The 24,466-nt window shown below is 40.8% G+C and overlaps 1 protein-coding gene across 1 annotated transcript in view; it reads left to right on the top strand.

Annotated features, from left to right (window-relative positions):
• Positions 1-585: 585 nt before the first annotated feature.
• Positions 586-24,466, top strand: part of ACYP2 (acylphosphatase 2) — a 77,125-nt gene continuing 53,244 nt past the window's right edge. Inside the window, exons 1-3 of the mRNA XM_087823561.1 lie at positions 586-724; positions 3,184-3,200; positions 4,670-4,779. Coding sequence (XP_087679687.1) covers positions 586-724; positions 3,184-3,200; positions 4,670-4,779 — 266 coding nt within the window. The remainder of the gene's footprint in view (positions 725-3,183; positions 3,201-4,669; positions 4,780-24,466) is intronic.

Consider the following 24,466-nt stretch of genomic DNA (forward strand, 5'->3'; position numbering starts at 1 on the left):
TCAGCGGGGCGCAGACGGCCTGCGCCGAGGCGGCTGCGGCCCTCCGGGCAGCTGGGATGTTGCTCAACAATCATCAGAACTATAGAAGTGTTACAACAGCGAACAGGAGATAAGTTTATTTTTGTTTCCAAAAGGCTTTAGATTTTAAGTGTCTCGTCCCTGATTCAGGCCCAAAGCCGGTGACTCCACAGAGGAGACGGAGAGGGTGCCGGCGCCACCTTACCGACCGGCTCCAACCCGACACGTCTGGCGGTGGCTTCAACGTTTCACAAAAACTCAGTGACCAAATACTGTCCACCGCCGCGCCGGCAGCCCTTCAGTTCACAACACTCAGTTTCGGGTCCCGCGCTCCGGGCCCCTGGGCGCACACCCGGCGTTTACTTCCAGGCGCCGAGCGCGGGGCGCGGCCGAGCGCACCCTCCCGGCGGCGGCCCCGCAGAGGGGCAGAGCGCGTCCCCGCGTCCCCCGCGTCCCCGGCCGCCCTCGCGCCGGGCCCCGCAGTCTCATTTGCCGCCCTCCGACGCGTGACCCCGGCGCGCTCACGTCCCGGGCCGGCGACAGGCGCGGGGTGCGCCGCGCGGCCCCATGTGCCCCCTCCTCCCGGCGGCCGCCGCGGTCGCCGCGTCCCGCTCCTCGCTCCGGCTCCTCAGCTGCGGGCGCGCCGCCATGTCTACCGCGGGGCCCCTCAAGTCCGTGGACTACGAGGTGTTCGGGAGAGTGCAGGGTAGGGGACCCCCTACTGTGGGAGGCCACAGAGGTGTTAGGGGAGAGGGGGAGAGTGCTCAGAGGGGGCTTCTCCTCCTAGGGGTCCCCTTCCCCGGGGCCCGGACTTCCGCTGGGCCATGACACAGCACCGCCAGGGGAAGGGGGCGGAGGGCGCGTGCGCGGGAGAGCTGGGGGGCGGGGGGCGGGGGGAGCGGGGGGAGGGGAGGGCAGGGGAGCGGGGCGAGGGGAGGGCAGGGGAGCGGGGGGAGGGGAGGGCAGGGGAGCGGGGAGTTGGGGGGAGGGGAGGGCAGGGGAGCGGGGAGCTGGGGGGAGGGAGAAAGGGGCGCGGGGGCGCGGGGGCACCTGGAGCCGGCTGAGGGGGTGGGCCGGGAGGGAAAGACGGAGCTGGGTAGGAAGGAGGCGGTCCTTGAACTGGTTGTCCTGCTACTCGCACTGAAACCACTGGGCTAAGACACCTCCATGAGGTCTGAAGGTTCACTTCGCTGGGGTTATACTTTTTTTTTTTTTTTGTACTGTGTAACTCTGGCTTGAGTTACTATTGCAGTTATTATTAGAAAGCAATGGATGAAAATAATATAAATACTTTTAGAAGTATAATAAGTATTATTAAATGGAAAGGTAACTTACATTGGAAATCTATTTCATAAGGAGAAATCTTGGTTAAAGGAAGGGTTGAATTATCTTTTATTTTGGGACTCTAGAGGTGTTTACGCTTTGGGGCAATGTGCCAGGGTAGGATTAGGGATGCGTGAGACTGTGACTTCGGTAAGGAGATGGGCCTTTCTTTCAAGGAGTGGTTGTGAGAAGGGAGGTAGTAGAGTGGGAGAACCTTCTCCGACAGTGTCAGGGAAGAATACCTGCGGAGGCTGAGGACTTGGAAATCCATTCCCTTAAAATTACCCATGGCTTTGCACCCTGTATAAAATATTCCGGTGCATCCAGGGATATGGTTCTCTGGACTGAAAACTGCCACAATACGTCACTGAAACATATTACACATAAAATATGAAAATGGTGGCGAAGGTCACCTGACAGAATATTTGGTCTCCTGGACAGAAGTGGCAGTAATTAAGGTGTGTGTGTGTGTGTGTGTGTGTGTGTGTGTGTGCGCACGCGGGCACATTCACACGGGTGACATTTACTGGGAGTGTTCCATGTGCCAAGCATCTTACTATTATTTACTTAACCCTTATCACAATGTTTTGACATATATATCTTATTCCTTTTTTATTTTTTTTTTATTTTTAAATATATCTTTCTTGATTTCAGAGACAGGAAGGGAGAGGGAGAGAAACATCAGTGATGAGAAAGTCATTGATCAGCTGCCTCCCGCACGCCCCCTACTGGAGATGGAGTCCGAAACCTGGGCTTGTGCCCTGACCAAATCGAACCCCGATCGCCTGGATCCCAGGTCGATGCTCAACCCCTGAGCAATGCCTGGCCAGGCTCTTATTCCTGTTTTAACAATGATAAAACATATAGAGAGGTTCAGTAATTTGGACAAGCCCTTTTATATGTAGCATTTAAAATATTTTTATAGCCCTACAAAAACCCCATTTGTAATATTATCCGTCTTTATTGCCTTGCTATTCTTTCTTCATCTTCGTTTGGTGCCATAATACACTATCGTGAGGAAACAAATATCTCTTGTTAATTTAAATCCACTTACAAAATTACCTAAAATTACCTAACCCACTGTTTCTTCTTCTGTATTTTTTTTAACCAGGCTCAATTGCTGTACATAGAAACAGTATCTTTTGGCTGACATATCCGCTATGATTTCCCAATTTTTTCTTCTATTTTTTTTTCAAATAAGGTATAATTTAAATTCATAACATTCACCCTTTTTAGTGTACAGCTTAATGGGTTCTGAAATATTCATACAGTCATGTGAACACCACCGCAGTTGAGATACAGAATAGTGTCATCACCCCCAAAAGTTCCCTGGTGCCCCTTTGCAGCCTGGCCCTTGGCAACCACTGCTTCGTTTCCTGTCCCAGTGGCTTTGTCTTTTCCAGAATGTGGAATTAAAATTAAAATAGAAATGTTTTTATTACATTTAAACTTGGATTTAGTCCTTGTATTTAAAGAAAAAATTCTAAAAGCTGGGGATAGGTAAATTTTATGTCAAATATACTCAACTGCCCTTATAATAGGCATTTTACTTGGCATTTTAAAATAGAATAAATATACAATTTGATGTTTTATTATACTTTGAATAAAATATTCAAATAAAATGAAATATTCAGATTACAAATTTTCTCCCAAAGTAATCTTCCTTTTCTCTTTTCATTTTAAAAGAAAATAATTTTTAAAAACACATTTTGAATGTATTCAGATATTAAAAGTTTAGTTCATTTCATTTACTTACTATTTAATAAAATAGATAAAAGTTAAATTAGGAAACATTTTTAAAGGTAGACAAGCTGACTTTATTTTTATCTTTCTTTTATACAGGTGTCTGCTTCAGAATGGTAAGTCAATACAATCTGTGTATTTTTGGAGGGGGCATTTTTTCTCCCACAGTTATTTTTAATCACAGAGATAAAGCAGTTTTCTGCTTAGTTCTGGTCTACTGCTTATTTCCCATCATTGACAGTAAATAAAAATGTATTTGTATTTCTTCAAATACAAATTACTGGTTGAGATTTTTGTTAGATCTGTCTTTACAAAGTAGTCTTAAAAACATTACAGCCTCCTTAGCCTTTAGCTAATGTTTTCTATGAATTTCAAAATATCTCTCTTGAGGTGATCAAATTAAACATTTTGATTAGATATATTAAATACAAAATATGGGATCTTCCACTTATTCTGGAGGGAAGAAACCCTCTCCCCATGGGGATGTATCTCAAATTGCGTAACGGAACATGCTCGTGTTGCATAGTGGTCCTTAGGTTTTTAGAAGTTCAAGCTCCTTATTGCCTCTAAAATCTTTATTTTGTTAGCATACTCCTTTCCTAACGGGTAAATGTGACTTGTATGTTCACCTACTATCTGAGCTGGCAATCACAAGATTAGGTCTCTGTTCCTAACCTCTGAGTGTTCTGACGTGGTCCCACCTAGAAAGTCTCCACACTTTGAGATAGCTGCATCCTCTACAGTTCAGATTTTTCCTTTTTCATTATTACCTATGAGAGCTTGGCTTATTTTCAGAAATGGCCCGTACGTCAACCTTAGCTGTAACCATCTCGGTTTGTGTTACCTCATATTGTTTGCACCGTGGAGTGGAGAGAGAGAAATCTTGGTCAACCTGGCTTCCAAACAGAAGAACTTGTTTTTAAAAAGTTCTAGCAGACTGGATCCACAAGAATTTTAGTATGATGTAGTTAAAATAACTCAAAATCAAAATATTGCTAGGCTTTTATTTGCCAATAGCAAAACTGAATTTGGAACCAAGAAAAGGAATTTTTAAAAACTAACAAGAATAGTAGGAGAAATAAATTTGCCTGTAGAGAATCATAACATTTGTTTGGCAAATCCAGAGCCAACAGAAAAACCACAGACTACTTTAATCCAGTACTTTCTATTGATCCTAACTGGATATTTTTCCTCGGTGAAATTCCTTGAGAATTTCAGAGTGATCATCATTTGGAACCCAGATTAACAATGTTTAGTGTTAACTGATGTGAGGGCAATGCAGCCAAATTTTATGGATCCCAAAACACATCATGGAAACTTTTGAAGTAATTCTTACTATCAGCTTATTTTCTCATAACATGCTTCTCTTTACTGAAAGTGGAATTTGACAAAAAATTATATTTAAGTGAAGGTTCTTATAAATAGAGGTATTCATTACTGTTGGTCAGCTGCACAATTTTTTGGCATAGACTATATTTTAGGAAATAAATGATCAGGTTAGTGCTTTTTGAATGTTAGAATCAAGTATGTTGACTTCAGACTTTTGATGATGGACTTTCTTTCCCTTGTTTTCTCCTGAAACCAGTACACAGAAGGTGAGGCTAAGAAAATAGGAGTGGTTGGCTGGGTGAAGAACACCAGCAAAGGCACTGTGACAGGCCAAGTGCAAGGCCCTGAGGAGAAAGTCAATTCCATGTAAGTAGCAAGGCTAATAACACTCATGCAATTTATGAACTTACTGATGTTTTATCGGATAATAGGAATAGTATTGATGTACCAAATTCAGTTTGTAGATTGTAACTAAACTAACATGCTTTTAGGCAGATCAGCAAAGAAATTCTCAGACTTGGGAATGGAATTTCTGCATTTAGGAATGGGTTTCCCAGGTGGACAGGCCCTCAAAAAGATCAATGGCACTACTCTCCAATCTCTGTGAATTGTGTTTTAATTCACTAATGTGGGGGGAACATCCAGGGTCCACCCATCTTTCATCTAAAGTGGTTGTGACAGAAGCATATGCCTTGGATGGTTCTTGAAGTTTTTAAAGTAGCCTTCAAGGCAAAAAGATTGTCATCTCCTTTTTATTGTTTAAACATCTTTTCAATCTAATTGTAATTTTATTTTTACTGTCAGTGAAAGTGTGTTTAATGAGCTGTATAGTTACCATAATATGAGTCCTTGCACATCAAAGGAGACTAGATTCAGAAATATAGAAAAAAGTGCCCTGTCATCTTCAAAGGCCTTATCTTTTCAGCTTTGTAAATTCCACTGCTGTCTGTAGTCTTGTTTTAAAAAAATGAAAAAACAGCTAATATTTATTGAGCATATGCACCATGTTAGGCAATATGCTACACACTTTACATAGATTATCATATTTGCAAGGTAGGTCTAATTAATACCCAATTTATTTTATTTCATTGTTTGCAATTTATCTGTTTTCAGATTTAAAAAGCAATACTTTTTTGTTTATTGTAATAACTGAAGTAATATGCAGAGAGTTATAAAAGCAAAGCTGGTAATCTTCCCCTTCCCCTTTACTGCCCTCCCTTTATGTAACCTGTGCCAACCTTCTGAAGCTTTCTCTTTCATGTAAAAGTATTTAAGCACACATTTATAATTAGCGTTCTCCTTCTTTTTACTGAAATAGAATACCTTGTGCATATTTTTCTGTAACTAGTTTTGCTATTTGATGGACATTCAGCAGTCAGTAAATATATAACTACCAACTCCTTATTTTTTCTAATTTCTTTATGTATAGTTACTTGTGCTTGTGTGTAAAACTATACCCTAACTTGAAAAGTGGGGTCCAAAAATTCAATTTTATAAAATGTTAATAGAAAATATTTTTCTGTAGGATTGTCACAACATGCACAAAAGAAGAGACTGTGAAACTTAAAGTTGTGTAGAACTAATAGTTCAGTGTGCAAGGAAATGACAAATGGCTAAGAGGAAGATTGAGAATGGGGACTGTGTGGGGGAGGGACACTCATGTCAATCATGTTATATCCTAATCCATGTTGTAGCAGGTTTTTAATTAACATCAGTGCAATCATGTCACACATTCTTTTTTTCCAAGCCCTGCACACCCCTCCCCCCCCCAAACCACCAGTAATCTGTGTTAGCAACCTGGTGCATTTCCTTCTGTATTTGTTTGTGATCAGTGTTTGCTTTTTAAAAATGAGATTATGGTGTATGCACTTCTCTTCATCTCACTTTTATCATTCAAAAATACATCCAGAAAAATTCCCCCAAGTCAAATGGTATAGCTCTAACTCATTCTTTTTAATGGCTGCTTAATATTCCACAGTATAGATATACCACTATTTATTGCATTTGGGGACTCATTTTATTGTTTTTGGGAACTCATTTTATTTCCTTCTGTTTTTTTGTGTGCATTTTTTTTGGCAATAAGAGCAATGCTAAAATAAACATTTTATTGGTGATTTTATTTTTATAGGATAGATCCCCAGGAGTGTGATTTGTTGGTTGAAGTGTCTGTGTGCTATTAATTTTAAAATATTTGTCAGACTGCTTTCAAAACACTTGTAAACAAATTTCATTTTTTCCTTCTTTATCCTGTCAGCAGTTGGTATTATTGCTCTTTATTTTACCTGATTATGGGTAGAGTGATATGTGATTTTTTACTATAATTTGCATTTTTAATTTTTATAAACTCAAATATGGTTCTCTTTTCTTTCTGGTTAGTAAACAGACTGTAAGAGTTATTTCCTAGGTATCCTTCTAACTTTTTGATGCTTTATTTATTACATTGCTTATTTATTCCATCTGGAATTTGTTTTTTATTTTATAATAGGAGATTAGGGACTGACTATATTCTACCAGATGGATAGCCAGTTGTACCAGCACCATTTATTAAATAGTCATTATTTTCCCATTGAATTGAAGTACATTTTTGTCATATATTAAAATCTCATGTCAACTGAATTTTATTTCTGGATTCTCCGTTCTCCTGATTGATCTACTTATATATGCCTAGACTAATGCTCCATACTGATTTAATTAAAGTGGCTTTCTAGCTTGGCCAGGCGTGGCTCAGCAATTGAGCATTGACCTAGGATCCAGGAGATAGCAGTTCGATTCCCAGTCAGGGCACATGCCCGGGTGGCGAGCTTGATCCCCAGTCAGGGGCGTGCAGGAAGCAGCCGATCAGTGACTCTCTCATCACTGATGTTTCTCTCTCTCTCCCTCTCCTTTCCTCTCTCTGAAATCAATTAAGATATATTTAAAAAATAAATAAAGAGGCTTTCCAGTATATTTCCTTTTTTTTCATTCATTTATTTGTTTTACTGGGTATTTTCTCTCTAAACTTTAAGATAGTTTTATCCATTTAATTGGAATTATATTTTTTGTTTTGTTTTCTTTTTACTGAATTTATTGGGGTGACACTGGAAGATTTTTTTTAAATGTTTTTATTGATTTAAAAAAAATCTTTATTGATTTTAGAGAGAGGAAGGGAGAGAGAGAGATAGAAACATCAATGATGAGAGTCAATGATCAGCTGCCTCCTGCACGCCCCCGACTGGGGATGGAGCCCGCAACCTGGGCCTGTGCCCTGACCGGGAATCGAACCCCGATCTCCTGGATCCTAGCTCAATGCTCAATTGCTGAGCCACGCCTGGCTGGCTATATTTGTTTCTTAAAATACTTACCTGTCTTACAAATATGTTTTTAAAAATAAACTTTATTTTTAGAGGCTTAGATTTACAGCAAAATTGTGAAGATAGTACACCCAGTTTCCCCTATTAACATTTTACATTAGTGTGATGCATATGTTTCAGTTAATAACACATATTGATGCATTCGTATTAACTACAGTCCGTAGTTCATTCAGATTTCCTCAGCTTTTACCTAATGTTCCTTTTCTCTTTTAGAAACTCATCTTTAATGTGCCTTTTAATTTCACATTTTTACGGTATTACGAGGCTTCATATCAAGGTATCCCGTGTACGAATGTGGGTGCCTTTTCATTTGCTCAGGTCTTTAAACTCACCCTTCAGCGTGGTCTTATCGTGGTCGCCCTGGGCTCGTCTTCCTCATGGGCTTGGCCTGAGCCTGCACCGCGCCCGAATGGGTGCCTGTCCCCAGTCCTACGCTCTTTTCCTCCTCGACTTACTCACTTGTTCCGTGAAACGTAATTCTCAACAAACTCCCCGAGGGCAGGTGCATGAGAGACCAAAACACTGTATTTTGCCTGCCTTCATTTGCCCTAGTACTTGATTGTTCAAGTTATAAAATCCTGTGCCAAAAACAGTCTCTCCCATTCAGGATTTTAAAGGCATCGTCCCGTAACATCGCGTGTTGCTGCTGAGAGATTTGATGTCATTCTCACACAAAGGACTGGAAGTGACGTCTGCTTATTCCTCTCAGAAAGTTTTATAGATGTTCATTTATCTGTGTCTGCATTTTCACACTCCTCTGCCTCTGTCCACGTTTTAATTTCACTTTAAATGCTGGGCTGTTGGAAGAGGAAGGTTGTCTTTTTTCTTCTTTTTTTTGGTGACAATTTCTTTCCCTCTGTCTTCCTGGCTTTCCTCTTTTGGAACTTCTATATGGACCCCATCCTCTAATTTTCAGTTTTTCTCACCTGTTTCCAAACTGTTATCTGGGAAATTGCCTCAACTTTGTCTACCACCCTTCCTGTTAATTCTTTTGTTTGTTTCTGCTGCTATATCTTAATTTTTCTACTTCATAGCATCTTGGTTTTTCATATCTCTATGAGGATATTGTGTGAGGATATTTTAAAGTTTTCTTCTGCTTTTTGCATTGTTTCTGTTTCCTCCAACTTCGTTTTCTTTTACCTCTCCTTGACTTTTCTTTGTTTCCTGTTTTGCTTCTCTCTGGCATGCTGCAGGCTTTCCTTACAATCATATTTTCAGCAACTTACTCATAAATATGAACAGACAGCCAAGAATAAACAGACTTTTAAGGAAATTTTCCAACATGTAATTGTAGACTCGTTGGCTTGAGGAATGGTGGTGACTGATGGAGAGCTGGCCGTGTTGTTGGGGATCCTCCAAATGTTAAATCAATAGGCCTCTGCAGCCCCTCATCCCTTCAAATCTCAACTCTTCTGTGGGTTCCAATTGTTTTTTTGCTTCTGCAGGCACTTGGGCTGCAATATCGTTTGTTTTTCTGTGTTATTTATTCTTCCTCCATCTGTTTTCCTTCTGATTTGTGGAAATCTCCTTTTCAGGTTATAGTTTTGTATCAGCTAGAAATGTTTTCATCTGCAAGTTAATAGAAAACCAGACTTAAAATGGATAAAATAATTAGGAGTTCTTTTTCTCAGTAACAAGAAGTCTGGGGTAGGTGGTCAGTGGCCTTGGTTCAGTAGCTCAGGGATATGAGGACCAACCTCTGTGATTCTCTTGGACTTTCCCTCATGGTCAAAAGTGGAAAAGTGCAGCTGCACATAATATGCACGATTAAAGCAGAAGGCGGCAGGAAGGGACAAGGTTGTGCTGCTTCCCCTGAACTTCCTAACACGGACGTCTCCTTGTGTCTCATTGACTCCTAGGGGGTCATATAGTTATTTTTTGCTACAAAGAAGACTGGGAAATTGGTTTGGCATATTGATACCCTGAACAAAATAGGCGTTCCCTTGCCTAGGAAGAAGGGGAGATGAATGGGTTCTAGGTAGTCAATGCGTGATGTTTGTAACATCTTTTACATTTTGATGCTATCATTTTAATGGGGTTTCAGGGAAGAGGAGATAAACATCTCACATTGAACGGTACTGTGAAGGTGAGAAGATCCCCATACAGTGCCTGGTGCATAATAAGTAATCAATAAACATTTGCTATCATTATATGACCCTTGTGCTCTGTCTTTGCACATGTGTTTTAGTGGCAGTTAGACTGTCCGGGTGGAAATGCCACTAAGATCTTGGATATATGGTGCATTCCTGCAGAGAAACTGGGCTAGAGAAATAAATTTGGTTGTCATCAGTATGTGGATAGTGTTTGAAGCCACGTACGTGGATGGGATTATGCTGGGAGAGCTGATGTGATGACAGGCAAGCAGGAACCAGACACCAGAGAGTGTAAATCAAGCTTAACAAATATTATAAAGTGTCATTGCAATGAAAAATATTTAGATTTGAAAGAATGAATTTATTCCTCTAGCATCTACTATATGCAGTACAGTGTTTAAAGTACTGAATTATCAAAAAGTTAAACCACAGTAAGAGAAGTTACAGAAATAGATTGTAAAGTCAGATGAAATGTGGTGCATTTGTAGCTATATAAATATTGCCTTATTTCTGCTAGTTTTTAAAAGCTTTTTTATTTTTTATTATCTTTTAGAATGCTATAACAGTAAGTCACAGAAATCAGAGTCAAATTGTCTTTAAAAACACAGGTGTGGTTTCTTCCCAAGTTATTGAAATGTGGAATTCAAAAGGGACCATCATGTAGAGGCAGCCTGGCTGTGATTATAGCAGCCCTGCTCTATTTTTGCTAACGAGCCAGCAGGATCCAAGGACACACTACAGATGTGTGTATATGTGTGTGGGGTGTGTGTGTGTGTGTGTGTGTGTGTGTGTGTTCTTCCCCGCCTGTGTTTCATTTTCTCAGAAAGAATGACTGATGGCTTTCTTTAGCAATTTGCATTATATTATTTGAATTGCCAACATTTTTTATGTGTAGAAACCATTTTGAATCTATTGTTTTATTAAACCTACTTTTTTTCAAAATTAAACAGTATTTTCTGTTTCTTGGCAATCATTTTAAATTAATGTGTAGAGTTATGACACTGAGCATTAACCTTTGACTAAATCTACACAAAATATATTTTTCTTAAATACTAAATAGTAATTTTGCAAAAACAAAGAACCGAAAAAACAAGAAAACTAAAAACATTTGTATTTGGAGACAGTGAGCCAAATTCTAAAATTCAGATTACATCTTGGTTGCTCCATATTTTGAAAACCACATGTCATGTATCTCTGTCCTCTGTACTTCAAAGCATCATTCTCAGACTGGGGTGTGTATAAGAGGGTGATCAAATACATCAGGATGGGAGGGATGCTTGCAGGCAGTGTCGGTGTTTAGGCTGGAGAAAAGAACACTTGAAGGGATAATGATAGTTTCTGGTATCCGAAGGGCTGGCACACAGGAGAGGAGACCTGTTCCCTGTTGTTCCAGAGGTGATAATTTTGGTTGTAGCAATGAGTGAATTCACTTATTTCAGTTCACCTGATAAAGAATGTTCTTGTAAAGCATCTAATGTGTCTAATGGAATTTTATCAATAACTAGGAGTGGTTGGTATCAGAGGTTGGGAAACTATAACCTTGAGCCAGATCTGGCCTGTTGCCAGTTCTGTAAATGAAGGTTTACACAGTCACACCCACTCATTCATATTTTGTCTGCCGTTGCTTTCGTGTTACCACTGCAGAGTTGAGTAGTTGCAACCAAGACTGGATGGATGGCCACAAAGCCTAAAATCTTTACTATCTGGCCCTTTACAGAAAAAGTTTGCTGACCCCTGGTGTAGATTCCACTCAGCGGAAGGTGCTCCCTCCCGCCTTGGGGAGCAGGGCAGGCCTCTGTTTCTGGCCTCGTCTGCTGCTCTCCCTCTCACTGCCTTTCAGTCCCTCCACCACCCCGAGCTCTTCCTCCCGTAGGGCAGGACATTTGCAGAAGCCCCACCCTCTGTCTGGGATGGATGCCTGTTTCCATCTCCAAACCTCGAGATTGCTCCCCACTCACCCTGTTCTATCCTCTCACCACATGCTCTGCTGCTACAGGATTATGAAGAATTAAGATTCCCCACTTCCACCCCAAGAGAATGCCGTCATCTGTAAGTAACAGAAAGCCTGATACACAAGTGGCTCATGCAGATGGGACTTTGTTCTTCTTAGATATAGAGGGGTTTGGAGGTCAGTGGACCTTGCACTTGATCAGCTGATCATCAGTGTCAGGATCCAGGAATGTAGGATGCTCTTGTCCTTTCCCTCATGGTTGTGAAATGACTGCTGCAGCTTCTAGCATCACACCCACACTCAAGGCTGGGGGAAGGGGTGGGTCTGGGGCTGTTCCCTTTTATCTGGAAAGCAAACATTTGCAGAAACCTGCAGCACACTTCCATATGTGTGCTTCTGGCCATTCCTAACTATAATTGGCTTCTCCAGCCACTGGTAAGGAAGGTGTTTTGTGTTTTTTTATCAGATGGTCAGGTATAGCTGTAAGAGGAGACAGAGAGGCTCAGGAAGAAACAAGTTTATTATACTTACAGGTCCTAGAGACAGAAGGCACGGCATACCACTCAGGGTCATGGGAAAACCTCAGGGTGGTCAGAAGGGGGTTTAGGCCAGAGCCTTTGTTGGGGTTTCTGGGGGAAAGGCAGGGCAGGGCTGGACAGGGTAAGCAGTTGAGGACTGGCTAGTTTGAGTAGTGCTAGAGAGCTTTGGACTACAGGGGTGGTCCCTAGTTGCCTGGCACTTGGCCCTGGGATGTTTGAGAGAGAGAGAGAGAGAGAGGCATATTGCCTCCTGGGATGACAGGCCTGATAGAGGAAATAGGGCTCTGGATTTATTAGTTTGCATGTTAGAGTCATGCTCAGGACTGAGCTCTTTGCTATCTTCAGGAATTTGCTGTCCTCCAGAAAGGGCAGTCTTTCTCCAGCCAGAAAGGTTTTTAAAGGTATCAAACCGTAATATACAGAAAATAAAAAATACATGCAATACAGTGAGGGAGAGGGGAGTAATTAATACAGGTGTTGGGTTCACCACTCAGTGTCCACCATACCTCTCAAGACTCCTTAAGGGAAGGCATTGTCTTTCCTGTTCTTCCTCAAACTCCCAGTGCCTAGCAGAGTACCTGGCACACAGAATGAAGGGTGATGGGTGTGTCCGAAAGAGAAGGCAGAACAAGGACATTTGGGAGAAGGGGATGGCAGGTGCAAAGGCAGTGAGCTGAAAGAACCTCTGTTGTGTATTTGGGGACAAGTGACTGGAGCCTAGACAGGTGACAGGGACTACTGGAAATTGAGGCTGAAAAGGTAGTTTGTGGCCAAACTGTGAAAAGCCTTGCATATCATGTTAGTTTGTTCTTTCTGTCAGCTTTGGGGAGGCATTGAAAAGTTTGAGGCGAAGGATTTGTGGGTTAATGTTAACTTGGAAATGTGGGGTAGGAACTGGAGGAAGAGAGATTGGCATCAGGGAGGCTAGTTAACAGTATCATACTGTGGCTTGATAAATTTGGGGAATTTGGAAAATGTAATTTTGAAGTCATCCTCTAGAACAGTTATCTCCAAGTATGACCCTGGACCAGTAGTGTCTGCGTTACGGCAATTTGTTAAAAATGCAAGTTCTTGGGACCCACTCTAGACATTAGCAAGCCCTCCAGGTGACTCTGCACTACCTGAAGCTGGAGAGTCACTAACCAGAGCAATAGACACTTGGGTGGAGGAGAGTTTGGAGATCACTTGATCTGATGCAACCAATCTGCCCATTAGAATCACCTGGGGCACTTTTTCAGGGCAATTGGGATGAGTCCCACAGCAGAGCTAAAACCAGAGTGTCCAGGAGTGGGAACCAGGCATCAGTTTATTTCCATTGCTCCCAGGTGATTCCAATGTGCAGCCAGGGCTGAGAATCACTGATCTTGTCTAGTCACTGAGCTTGTCTTGACAAAGCTCAGGGCTGGAAGATGAGTTGCTCAAGGTCATACAGCAAGTTCAGGTAAGAACACACTTTTTAAGCTGTCCTCTCCATTATGCTTTAAATACTGTTACAGCCCAGCCCAGTGTGGCTCAGCGGTTAAGCATTGACGTAGGATCCAGGAGATTGTGGTTTGATTCCCAGTCAGGGCACATGCCCAGGTTGCGGGCTCGATCCCCAGTCAGGGGCGTGCGGGAGGTGGCCGATCAATGACTCTCTGTCATCACTGATGTTTCTATCTCTCTCTCCCTCTCCCTTCCTCTCTCTGAAATCAATAATGATATATTAAAAAAATACTATTCCAATTTTTTGGTAATTTGCCTTAAGATAATGGCTTCTAAATCATTCACGGAAATGAATATAACTGCCAAAACTTCAGAAGAAAAATAGGTTACAGATAGCATTATAAAAAATTCAGTTCCCCTTTGGTTAACAGTATTTTACACTTTAGAAAGTTATCCTTTTTATAAAGATTATGTAAAGATGTGTATATTTTATGTGACAGATAAGATATGGATAAATAGTGCTTTGTTTTGTGTGTGTAAGTAATGACCGTTTTTCAAACTCTAGGTGGAGCTCTTTGGTTTATGTTGTTTTGTGTATCATTTTGAGAGTCTTTGTTTTAAAAAGGAGCTGTCTTGGATTTTAAAAAATTAAATATTTATAATGACTATCCTTAACATTTCTCAGCTCTTTTTTTTTTTTCTGGTTATAGAAGTCAGTTGGATACAAACTCATATATTTGTTTCATTGCTTGACCAAAAAATCCAAATCCAGACCTCTGAGAGTCATTTTCGAATCTCTTAATTAAATCTATAATGTTATCTCACAGAGTTTAACGAATGGGATATGTTTCCCATGTTTTTTGTTTCTTATAAAGCCTCAATGTTGAAATAGAATTTCTGTGCGATGATTTTCCTTTTCTGAATAATGTCAGTGGAGAAAGACCTTGTAAATAACACAGTTGTTGCTATAGGAATTTCTTCAGCTATTTTTACCCTATTGTGCACAAAGTGTTAACAGCTCCTTTCCTGTAACATAAATGAAACATCTGCTGCCATTTCTTTTTCTCTTTCCCCTTTACCAGCTCAGTATTCTCCCTTCTGCTGGGAGCGCACTTGAAGCAACGTTCCCAGAATATGCACATGTTTTTCGTGTAAGCCAGTGGTTGTGGTTCCTAGACCAGGAGCATTACCATCACCTGAAAGGTGGTTAGACATGCAGATTCTCAGGGCCCTCCCCAGACCTATTGAACTGGGAACCATGGGGGGAGGTCCAGCAATCTGTGTTGAGCCACTGGCATAGGCTATTTTGAAGGGATAAAAATCCTATACTCATTGGTGCTCACATAAAAGTAGTCATTCTGTGCGATCAGCTATGCCCATTTTGAGGTTGCCGGGCACTTTTTTAATCACCTAGGGGTTTAGTTCAAAGGCAGAATATTCAGTCAGTAAGTCTGAGGTGGAGCCTGATGTGTGATGTGGATTTTGCTTGTCCCTGGATCACACTTTGAGTAGGGAGGCCAGCCAAATAAGACATATTGAGACTATGCCCCTGCCCACATGTGAGAGTGATCTATGTTGTGGGTATATATTCTTTATTTAGTATTCCTCATGTCCATGGGGTTTTCCTTTTCAGTCACAGTGGGAAGAGACAATTTCTGGAATATAATGATCTCTTGTTTAGTTTATAATGACTCACCCTTGCTAAATGCTACAAGAGTGTATTGTTTGCCAGTATCTTTGCCTGAGACCCTGTATTTTAATCAGCAGTAGGCATACTTGAGGATTGCATTGTTTTTTCAGTTGAGAAACTAACTCATTCATGATATATTGAAGCAAGAGAAAATTCTGAAGTTTGGTGGTGTTTTCAAACAAAATAATTTCATATAAAAAGACGTGGTTCATAAATGTTTAGAATTATTCCTTGAGTGTTCGATAGTTATTGAGCACCTGCCATGTGAAGCATTATGTTAGTCACTTTGGGAAATTTCAAAAATAGGTACAGGTCCTTGACCTTGAGATTACAATTTACCAGAGAAAATAAAACACCTGTGAAAGTTAATTGCCAAACTACGGACTATTCCATCAAATGGTAAAGAGGTGTGGTAGGCCCTCAGAAGACCAAAGGATAACTCTTGGCTTGAGGGGGTTAAAACTATGCAGTCTGGCCCGGCTGGCGTGGCTCAGTGGCTGAGCATCAACCTAGGATCCAGGAGATTGCAGTTCGATTCCTAGTCAGGGCACATGCCTGGGTTGTGGGCTCGATCCCCAGCAGGGTGTGTGCAGGAGGCAGCCGATCAATGACCCTCTCTCATCATTGACATTTCTCTTTCTCTCTCTTCCTTCCTCTCTCTGAAATCAATAAAAAAAATTTTTTTAAAAGAAAGACAAAAAAAACCCTATGGAGTATGACTTGGTTGGGCTTTGAGGGTGGGCGGAATTTGGATATTCAGAGGAGAGTGAAGGGAGGGGGCTCCATAAAGAACAAGGTGGCAGGGCCAAGGTGCAGCCTCGAAAACTAACCATAAGTGCACGTGAGAACAGGGGAGTAGTTGAGACTGCGGAGAGCTTAGACTTTTCCCCATAACAGTGGAAACTTAAATTCAAGATTCTCTAGCAGTTTGGCTGTAGTACCCCCACCTGCCATCCGCCTCCTCCCCCATTTCCTAGCTTCACGTTTACCGACCTAGTGCCTGCGGTAATGCTCACCTGACAAGGCTGAGAGATGTAGCTCACAAGTGGGGAGGCCGGCGGCCCCTCTTCATGAGGGACTCTGTTTTGGTTTTGCCTAGTTCTTTTTGATGCTTTCAACAATTGCATTTGGCCTAGCCATCTCAAAAGCTAGGTGGTAATCCCTAGGTCCCTTCGTCATCACTACATCTATTGACCCGTGACCTTTTGTGTCCAGCTCCTGCTGAATATAAAAGCGCATCCAGTGTATCTCCACTCATTTCTTTACCAGTCCTCGTTATATTCAGTTTTGCCAAAATATTTTTGGATTTTGACTCAGTTAAGGAGCATATTCATTGTTCCTCTCAGCTTATCAACTGAGAAATGTGATAAACACCCTTTCTCTAATCATTGTCCAAATAATGGATGACAATATTGAACAGGACAGGCCTCACTAGCATGCTTTAGAAACTTCTCTTTTTTCACATAGACATGTTTGCAAAGATGTAATGATATTATTCTTTTGGGCATTATATAATAATATTCTTCAAATGCATAGAAAAGTGAGGGAATAGCATAATGAACACTACATCTAGTTTTCATATTTGTAATTTAAAAAATATTTCTGTCACAAATATAGACACTGATTTTTCCCCTCCCTGATTTGGGCAAACCAGCTGTAAAAGACATTTGAGGTATTGTTGGGGGACATTTGAATATGGCCTGGGCTTTCACGAACATTAAGGGATTAGTGCTAAATTTGTTAGGTGCCATAGTAGCATCACAGTTATGTAGGAAAATGTTCTTTTTTCACAACTGTGTACAAAAGTTTTGGGGCAGAATGTCATGATGTCCATAATTTTATTTACAGTACTTCAGACTGTCATGAAAACTCCAGTGGGAAGAGAGTTGAATAGGAGGTACCTAAAGAGAGTCAGAGTAATGGCTAAATGGCCTTTTGTCATCTACACTGACGGCAATTGTTTCGAGTCTGGGATATTTTCACAAATTTTAAATAACAAGCCAACTTTAAAAAATCAGCACGTACTGTGCAAAAAAGAAAGTCATCCTGTTCCTGGGCCCTAAGCCAGCTCAGAACCTGCTCTGTCCCATTTCTTTACCCTTAATATTACTGTAATTTAAAATAATAAAAATTGTTTCTATATTTTGATGTAGCCTTCTCAAAACTGTTTGTCAAAATGTCCCACTTTGACCATTGACTCCACCAAAACATGCCTTACACAAAACCCCTGTGTCAAATCTGCTACCTCAGAATGTCCAATAAAGGAAGAAAGCTATGTGATGGTGAATTAGGGACCATAGGATGTAATTGGCTATTACCAAGGGAAGTGTGATTAATATAATTTTAGATACATTACTACGATAATATTTAGACAAGTGTAGCAGAATCGAGTATTGTTATAGATCTGCTGAGTTATTTGAAAGTATATATGTATGGTAATCACTGAATTTAACTAGGAAACTCAATGAATTTAATAAAGAGGAAGAACAGTGAAAATGTAAGAACTTGGAAAAATGTAAAATGGATAAGACACTAGTACTGTAGAGGATGATTATCATAGATAATACATTAATTGTAGCCTGGCTATGTCTATAACTATTAGAAGTAAAATTTGAAGTATTGCCATTTTCTGGGTGGCTCAGGATGACAAAGGCAAAATCTGTATTGAATGCATGCACTTAAATAGCATAGAAAATGGGCAGCCAAGCGAAACACCGGTAAGATGAGCCAAAGATTTACTTTTGGCACCAGTTTCCATTTCTATATGCTTGCTGGAATTTGCAAAACTTGGGTTCGCAGCCCAGAGCTGATTAGAAATGTTACAAGAAGAATTTTTTTTACCTGAACTATTTTAAATGGTATTCTATCTACATTCCTCCCTTACTCCTCCCCGCCCCTCCAAATTAGAAGCTATTTAGTAAAAAAAGGGAACCTTTATTTTAACGACTCCACTCTATAATTTCAGTAATGAATCTTCCAGGGCCAATTAACAGGTATAGCTCCATTTGTGCCAAACCAGATGGCCCCTGTGCTCTTGAGTTCTTGTGTCTCTGTATGTCAGTTCTCTGCTGTGTTGGCTCTGCCTGGTTTTTGTTTTTGTTTTCTGTTTCTTTGACTTTTGGGGCATGCTCATGAAAGCCTTCCCTTCTCCCAACTCACTTCAATTTCTAATCTGTGGGCATTACTGACATATATACACGTATACTCACCTTTATTTGGCCTCTCGATAAACAATCTTCAACTTGTAGGAATTTAAGACTAGTTATGATCTACCGGCTATATCTATATTCATGTTACTCTAGACATTTTTGACAAACAGCACACAGGAAAGGTCCACAAAAATTATTAGGTTTTCCTTAAAGAAAAATATTGCCTCTGTGTTTATAAGTTAATTTCGTTTTTAATAAAACACCTGTTGCACATGTTTTAAAAAGTCAAATAGTGCTAAAAGTAAACACACAAAACCAGAAGCTCCCCTCTTCAACCCATCCCATCCCTCAGCAACTATTTTAGTGATTTCTTTGGGCATTTCTCCCAATTTCCAAATAATATACTTAAAGCGGTATCTCTAAAATCATTACTTTAGACATCATCTATTGACTTTGTTTCAATAAATAAATCTACTGACTTTCTGTTAGGACAGATGAGCTCTGTTGTACTACAGAACTCTTTTAGAGCACTACTCAGACTCTGTTTAACCTCTGTGTGCACAACGTAACCCTTTCACTGATTATACCAGCTTTCCTTCCCTCACTTCCCCGGTATAGTCACATCTGACTTTTGGTTAAACAAATCAGCAGTTGGTTTTCTTTTTTTTTTAAATCCTCACCCATGGATATTTTTTACATTGCTCTTTAGAGAGAGAAAGAGAGAGAGAGAGAGAGAGAGAGAGATTGGTTGTCTCGCACACACGCCAGCCGGAGCCAGGGATTGAGCCCGCAACAGAAGTACATGCCCTTGGTCAGAATCGAACCCAGGACCCCTCAGTCTGCAGGCCGACGCTCTAACCACTGAGCCAAACCAGCTAGGGCAGTAGTTGGTTTTCCTATTCTTAGAACTCTGTGTTCACTGCTAAGCAAGGTGGCATATTCCCCAAGAACGCGGCACTTAACCGGGCTGCCCTTGCAGGTGCGGGTGAGCTGCCGCCCTTCCTCAGACTCTTTTAAAGCCTACAAGGGGGTGCAGCTGCTCACCTTCCTCCTAAGAAGCCCCAGGAAGGCAACTGCCTTCAGTTGTTGATTTCTTTTAGAATTCGGTGATATTTAGTGGTACTTGGTTGTCATTTGTAGGCAATAGAATCCTGTTATACTTTATTAAAACACTTTTTATGACAGAATAGACATCTCTTAGATGGTTGGAAGCATGCTCACATCTCTGGCTAGACTGGAGAGTCTTGAGGGCAGGGATTGTGAATGAGGCTTTATAAAGAACAGAGAATTTGAGAAGGAGAGGTGAAGCTCAAAGGCCCAAGGAAGGAGGCTGTGCTTCATACGTTAGGTCTCTGGGCTGTTGTATCTGAGGCCCTGGAGCTCCTGGAATGGAATGTAGCTGTGCAGTCCCAGGGGGAAGGAGGCTCTGGTTAACCAGTTACTGCTCCTTTTTCATAGCTTATCAGTTGGGAATTGGAGGCTGTGAGGTTGAACTTGTGGCTTTTGAGGCTCGTGGGTTATCTCATATTCCCAAAGTTTCCTGGTGGCCTTTTTCATGTCCACTCTGTCCAACCTCAAATATGGATCCTTTCATCTCATAAAACTACAAGAGCTTTAAAAATCAAATACATGAGCTGTTTTCAGTCGCAGATATTCTCCCAGTGCCGAAGGTACCGAGTGGAGTAAGGGAATTCATGGGACAGAAAACTGAGTTAATACTTGTCTCTCTATTAAGAGTTTTAATTCCTGATGACTGAATTTATATCTTTTTTATTAAGTAAATTTAGCTGCCTTTGGTGGCATTTGTGGTTACATAAGAGTTACAATATGTTGTTGGTTGCTAAATACATTATTAACCTGTTTGAGAGTAACTCTGGCACTTTTTGTTCATGAAGGTCAGCTTTCACCAGCAGAAGGATTACAAACAAAATTAACAGGGGAACTTACTTTTATTTCATTTAAGAGCTCTTTTCACCCCTTAAATTAGTGATTCTAAAAATTTTGAACTGGAAAATTTAATAGAGGAAGTAGATCTACGCTTCTTTGGAAATTGTACTTGTCAGTTCTATTTTTGGTTTCTTAGGAAACAAGTTAAAAGCAGCTCTTTAGACTTTAATACATTTCTAATTACATTTCTTTCTCCTCTTTTGAAAAGCTTGGTTTTCTTTAAAAAGGTGCTGAGTTCTTTGCTTGTATCAATAGGAATATTGATTTTAAAAATTCATATCCCCTCCAACCATAGTCAGTAATATATTATACATATAAATCCTGGCGGAGGGACAGCACAAAAGTCAGGTGTTTTAAGCAAAGCTTTCGAAACTGAAGTTGTTTAATGTGATCACATGCTTTTATTTGTGAACACATTTGTAGCAACTGAAGTGGTGGCCTGGGTCGAGTTTCCTTCATCCCTGCAGATCACCAGCTGCCCATGCAACCGGCGGCAGTGAGTGGGTGCGGAGACAGGGTTAGTTTCCACACCTGGACCAGCCGGAGGAGGGGGAGAGGGGGGCAGGCGTGGTGGGGAAACGGAACTGCAGTCACCTCTCAGCCCCCATGTCCATAGTCTGTAGCTCAGGGACCGTGTGCGTTGCAAGGCTATGTGACTGATTTCCACTGGGTAATGCACATCTTTTCCCATGTACTTTAGAGATGAAAAGTGGGAGGAGAGGGGAATTTTGCAGATTAGTTGCTACGTGTTTTGGTGTTTCGAACCAAGGGAAGTTGTACAATCCCTCAGCTTGTCTTCCTTTCTGATGTTGTCTTTCACAACCACCACCTGGTTATTAATGACTCTTCAGCTGCTGTCACCAAGTTCCAGGGAGATTCGTATTGGCCCTGACAATCTGTAGAGGCATGGGGAGTACATATGCTCTCTGCCATTGCCATGTACCTGCTCCATTGGCCACCTTCCTCCCTAAAACTCTAAGCTTGGGGAGTCATTTATCTTCACATGGTTGTCTACTTGTCATTCAGTTATCCACTCACATATCACTTCCTCAGTGGGGACTGTGTTGCTTACTGCATCAGAGTAGGCCTAGTGTTCCTCCCTGTCATATCACCTTATCTTTAACCATAGCACTTGTTGCCATTGGATATTTTTATATTTACTTGTTTATTCTCTATCTCCCTCCGAGATCTATGCTTCATGAAAATTGGGCCTATCTCCTGACTTGTTCGATGGTCTATCCCATCATCAAGAGAAGGGATTCAGCCCCCCCCTTTTTTATGTGCAGAACCAGCTAGCAAATATTTTAGGCTCCATTGCCCAATGGTCTCTGTCAAAACTACTCAACTTTGCCATCTTAGCACAAACACAGCCATAGACAATATGTAAACAAATGAATGAAGCTGTATCCCAATAAAACTTTATTTATGGACACTGAAATCTGAATTTCACATAATTTTTATTATGAATATTATTTTTTCATTTCTCCTAACCATTGTAATACATAAAAAACATTCTTAGCTTGTGAGATTTATAAAAACAGAAGGTTCGCCTGCAGGCTAGTTTGCTGACCCCTGATGAAGAACATTGATTGGCTGGTACTCACTGCAAGTGTATGATTGTGAATGAATAAAAAAATAGAGTGATGGGGGAATTTTTACACAAAGAAATCAATGTATTTGCTCCTAAAAATAGAATGGGAAAGTATGTTTATAAACCAATCCTGAATGTATAGATTATTCTGGAAGGGTAAGGATAATACTGTCTTTTGACTGTCTGGGTTTGGCCTGGAGTGTGCAGATTACCAAAACAGCAACAACTCATTTCCTTTTTTATTTTATTTTTTACTGTAAATTTGCTTAGTATCAAACTCATACACATTGTGATACAGATTGTCAGTTGTCTCCTAATATCCAACTGTTCCCTTTAGTAATAGAAGCTCTGAATTTAAGCTGTACCCATGGGCTCCTTTCATAAGACTGTATTTGTCAGTCTCCTTAAAGTCAGTGTGGCCATAGAAATAAATTGGCCACTGGGATGTGAATGAAAATAGTGTGTGTAGTGTCTGGGTTATGCCTGGATTGTGTCCTTAAAGCAGGGGTGGGGAACATCCAGCCCGGGGGCTGTATACGGCCCACAAAAATCATTTTGTCTGACCCTCCTAAGGCAACCGCAGGCACGACTCAAAATTCAATTAATCTAGGAGCTTTTTTCATAGCTAATTTTTAAGTTGATAATTTTGGATGGCCCTCAAATGATGTTATAGATATCCAAATGGCTCTTGGAAGAAAAAAGATTCCCCACCCCTAAGAGGAAGGATTTAACAAAGTAATTTGTCATTTCTTTCTCCTAAGCATTTCCATCACTTAGATCCTTCCTGCAGTTGGAAGCAGGGTCTGTCTCCAAGGCCACAGTAATACAACATTTACAAACAGTCATTTTTTATTTTGAGGACAAAGGGAAATGTGGAGAAACATTATCCAGAGGCCTGAAGAGTGGTAGTCATGAGAGTAGATGTTCAGCATATGGGCTGCATTTTCCAGTTCAACGTGCCACATCCTGAGTAACAGAGGCACTTGTACATTCTTTAATAAATGTATTTATTTGTGTCTTTGTAAGTGGTGGCCCTATAAAGTATGGGCCCAGGGAAGGGGGGCTCTGGCTAGGGTCTAAGGGCAGTACTGCCTAGAATTTCCTACTTATATAGACCAATAAACGTTCTTACTTAAGCTAGTTTTTAAAAAAAATCCTAAATCATTCAATAAAAATTATCTACAATTAAATAGACTTAGGGAATAGATATATGTATAGAATATATGTGAAGAAAACTACAAGCCCTTATTAAAATACATGTCAGAAAAGCAGAAAACTTGAATAAATGGGGAGAGGTGCTATTTCTTTGATTAAAAAGACTCAATACTATAAAGATATAAATTCATTTCTAATTAATTAGTGCACTTAAAGCAATTGTAATTGTAGTGAAAATTGTGATGGTCTCCCAACATCTATTCCATTCCAGGTCTGTGGGTGCCCCCATTAATCCAAGTAAATATATATTTTTTCCCTTACCAAATGACTTTTTAATTTTCAGATCACAACACATATTCTCCTTTAAACCCATCCCTAGACTCAAATTATGTAATTATGAAGGTTAGAGAAACTTCTGTCCATGTTGCATATCATTATATCACTTTGGGGACTTGGGTAGTATTTGGTATACTGGGCATTCAGTAGATATTTGTCCAAGTTATATCTTCACTTTCATAACTTTACAGTCAATTTCTTTCTACTTGTGCACAATTATTATTTCAAGTAAATCATTTTGATCTTATCCTTCCTGGTTTTGATTGATTAAAAAAAAAAAAAGAATAGGTGACAGAATTCAGGCTAATGACACACAGACAATTTTCTGGTGCTTTCTTGTCTTCTGCTAGATGTGGGTAAGGATGCAGCGGTCCAGGCTGCATCTGGCAGACCACCCTGCACCCATGAAGAGACCTAGCTGAAGGGTGAACTTGACGTTGGATAGCAAGGCTGGGAGGTGGGAGACAGAAATCGGGGGCTTATTAATGACACCCATGGGCCATTGTTTCAAGCACCCCTGAAATTTGGCCTACCTTTGTACTCATAGTTATGAAATCCAATCATTTCCTTTATTGTTTAAGCCTCATTGACTTGGGCTGTCAGTGTTTTGCAGCATAGAGCATGTTAACTAATATTGTAATCATTATTTCCCAGGGATTTCTTTGTAAAAGAAATGACAGCCTGGCCGGGCGTGGCTCAGCAGTTGAGCCTCAACCTAGGATCCAGGCGATCGGGGTTCGATTCCCGGTCAGGTTGCGGGCTTGGTCCCCAGTTGGGGGCGTGCAGGAGGCAGCCAATCAATGACTCTCTCATCATTGATGTTTCTC

The sequence above is a fragment of the Miniopterus natalensis genome, chromosome 13, assembly GCF_054644295.1.
Source record: "Miniopterus natalensis isolate mMinNat1 chromosome 13, mMinNat1.hap1, whole genome shotgun sequence".
NCBI classification, from domain to species: Eukaryota; Metazoa; Chordata; class Mammalia; order Chiroptera; family Miniopteridae; genus Miniopterus; species Miniopterus natalensis.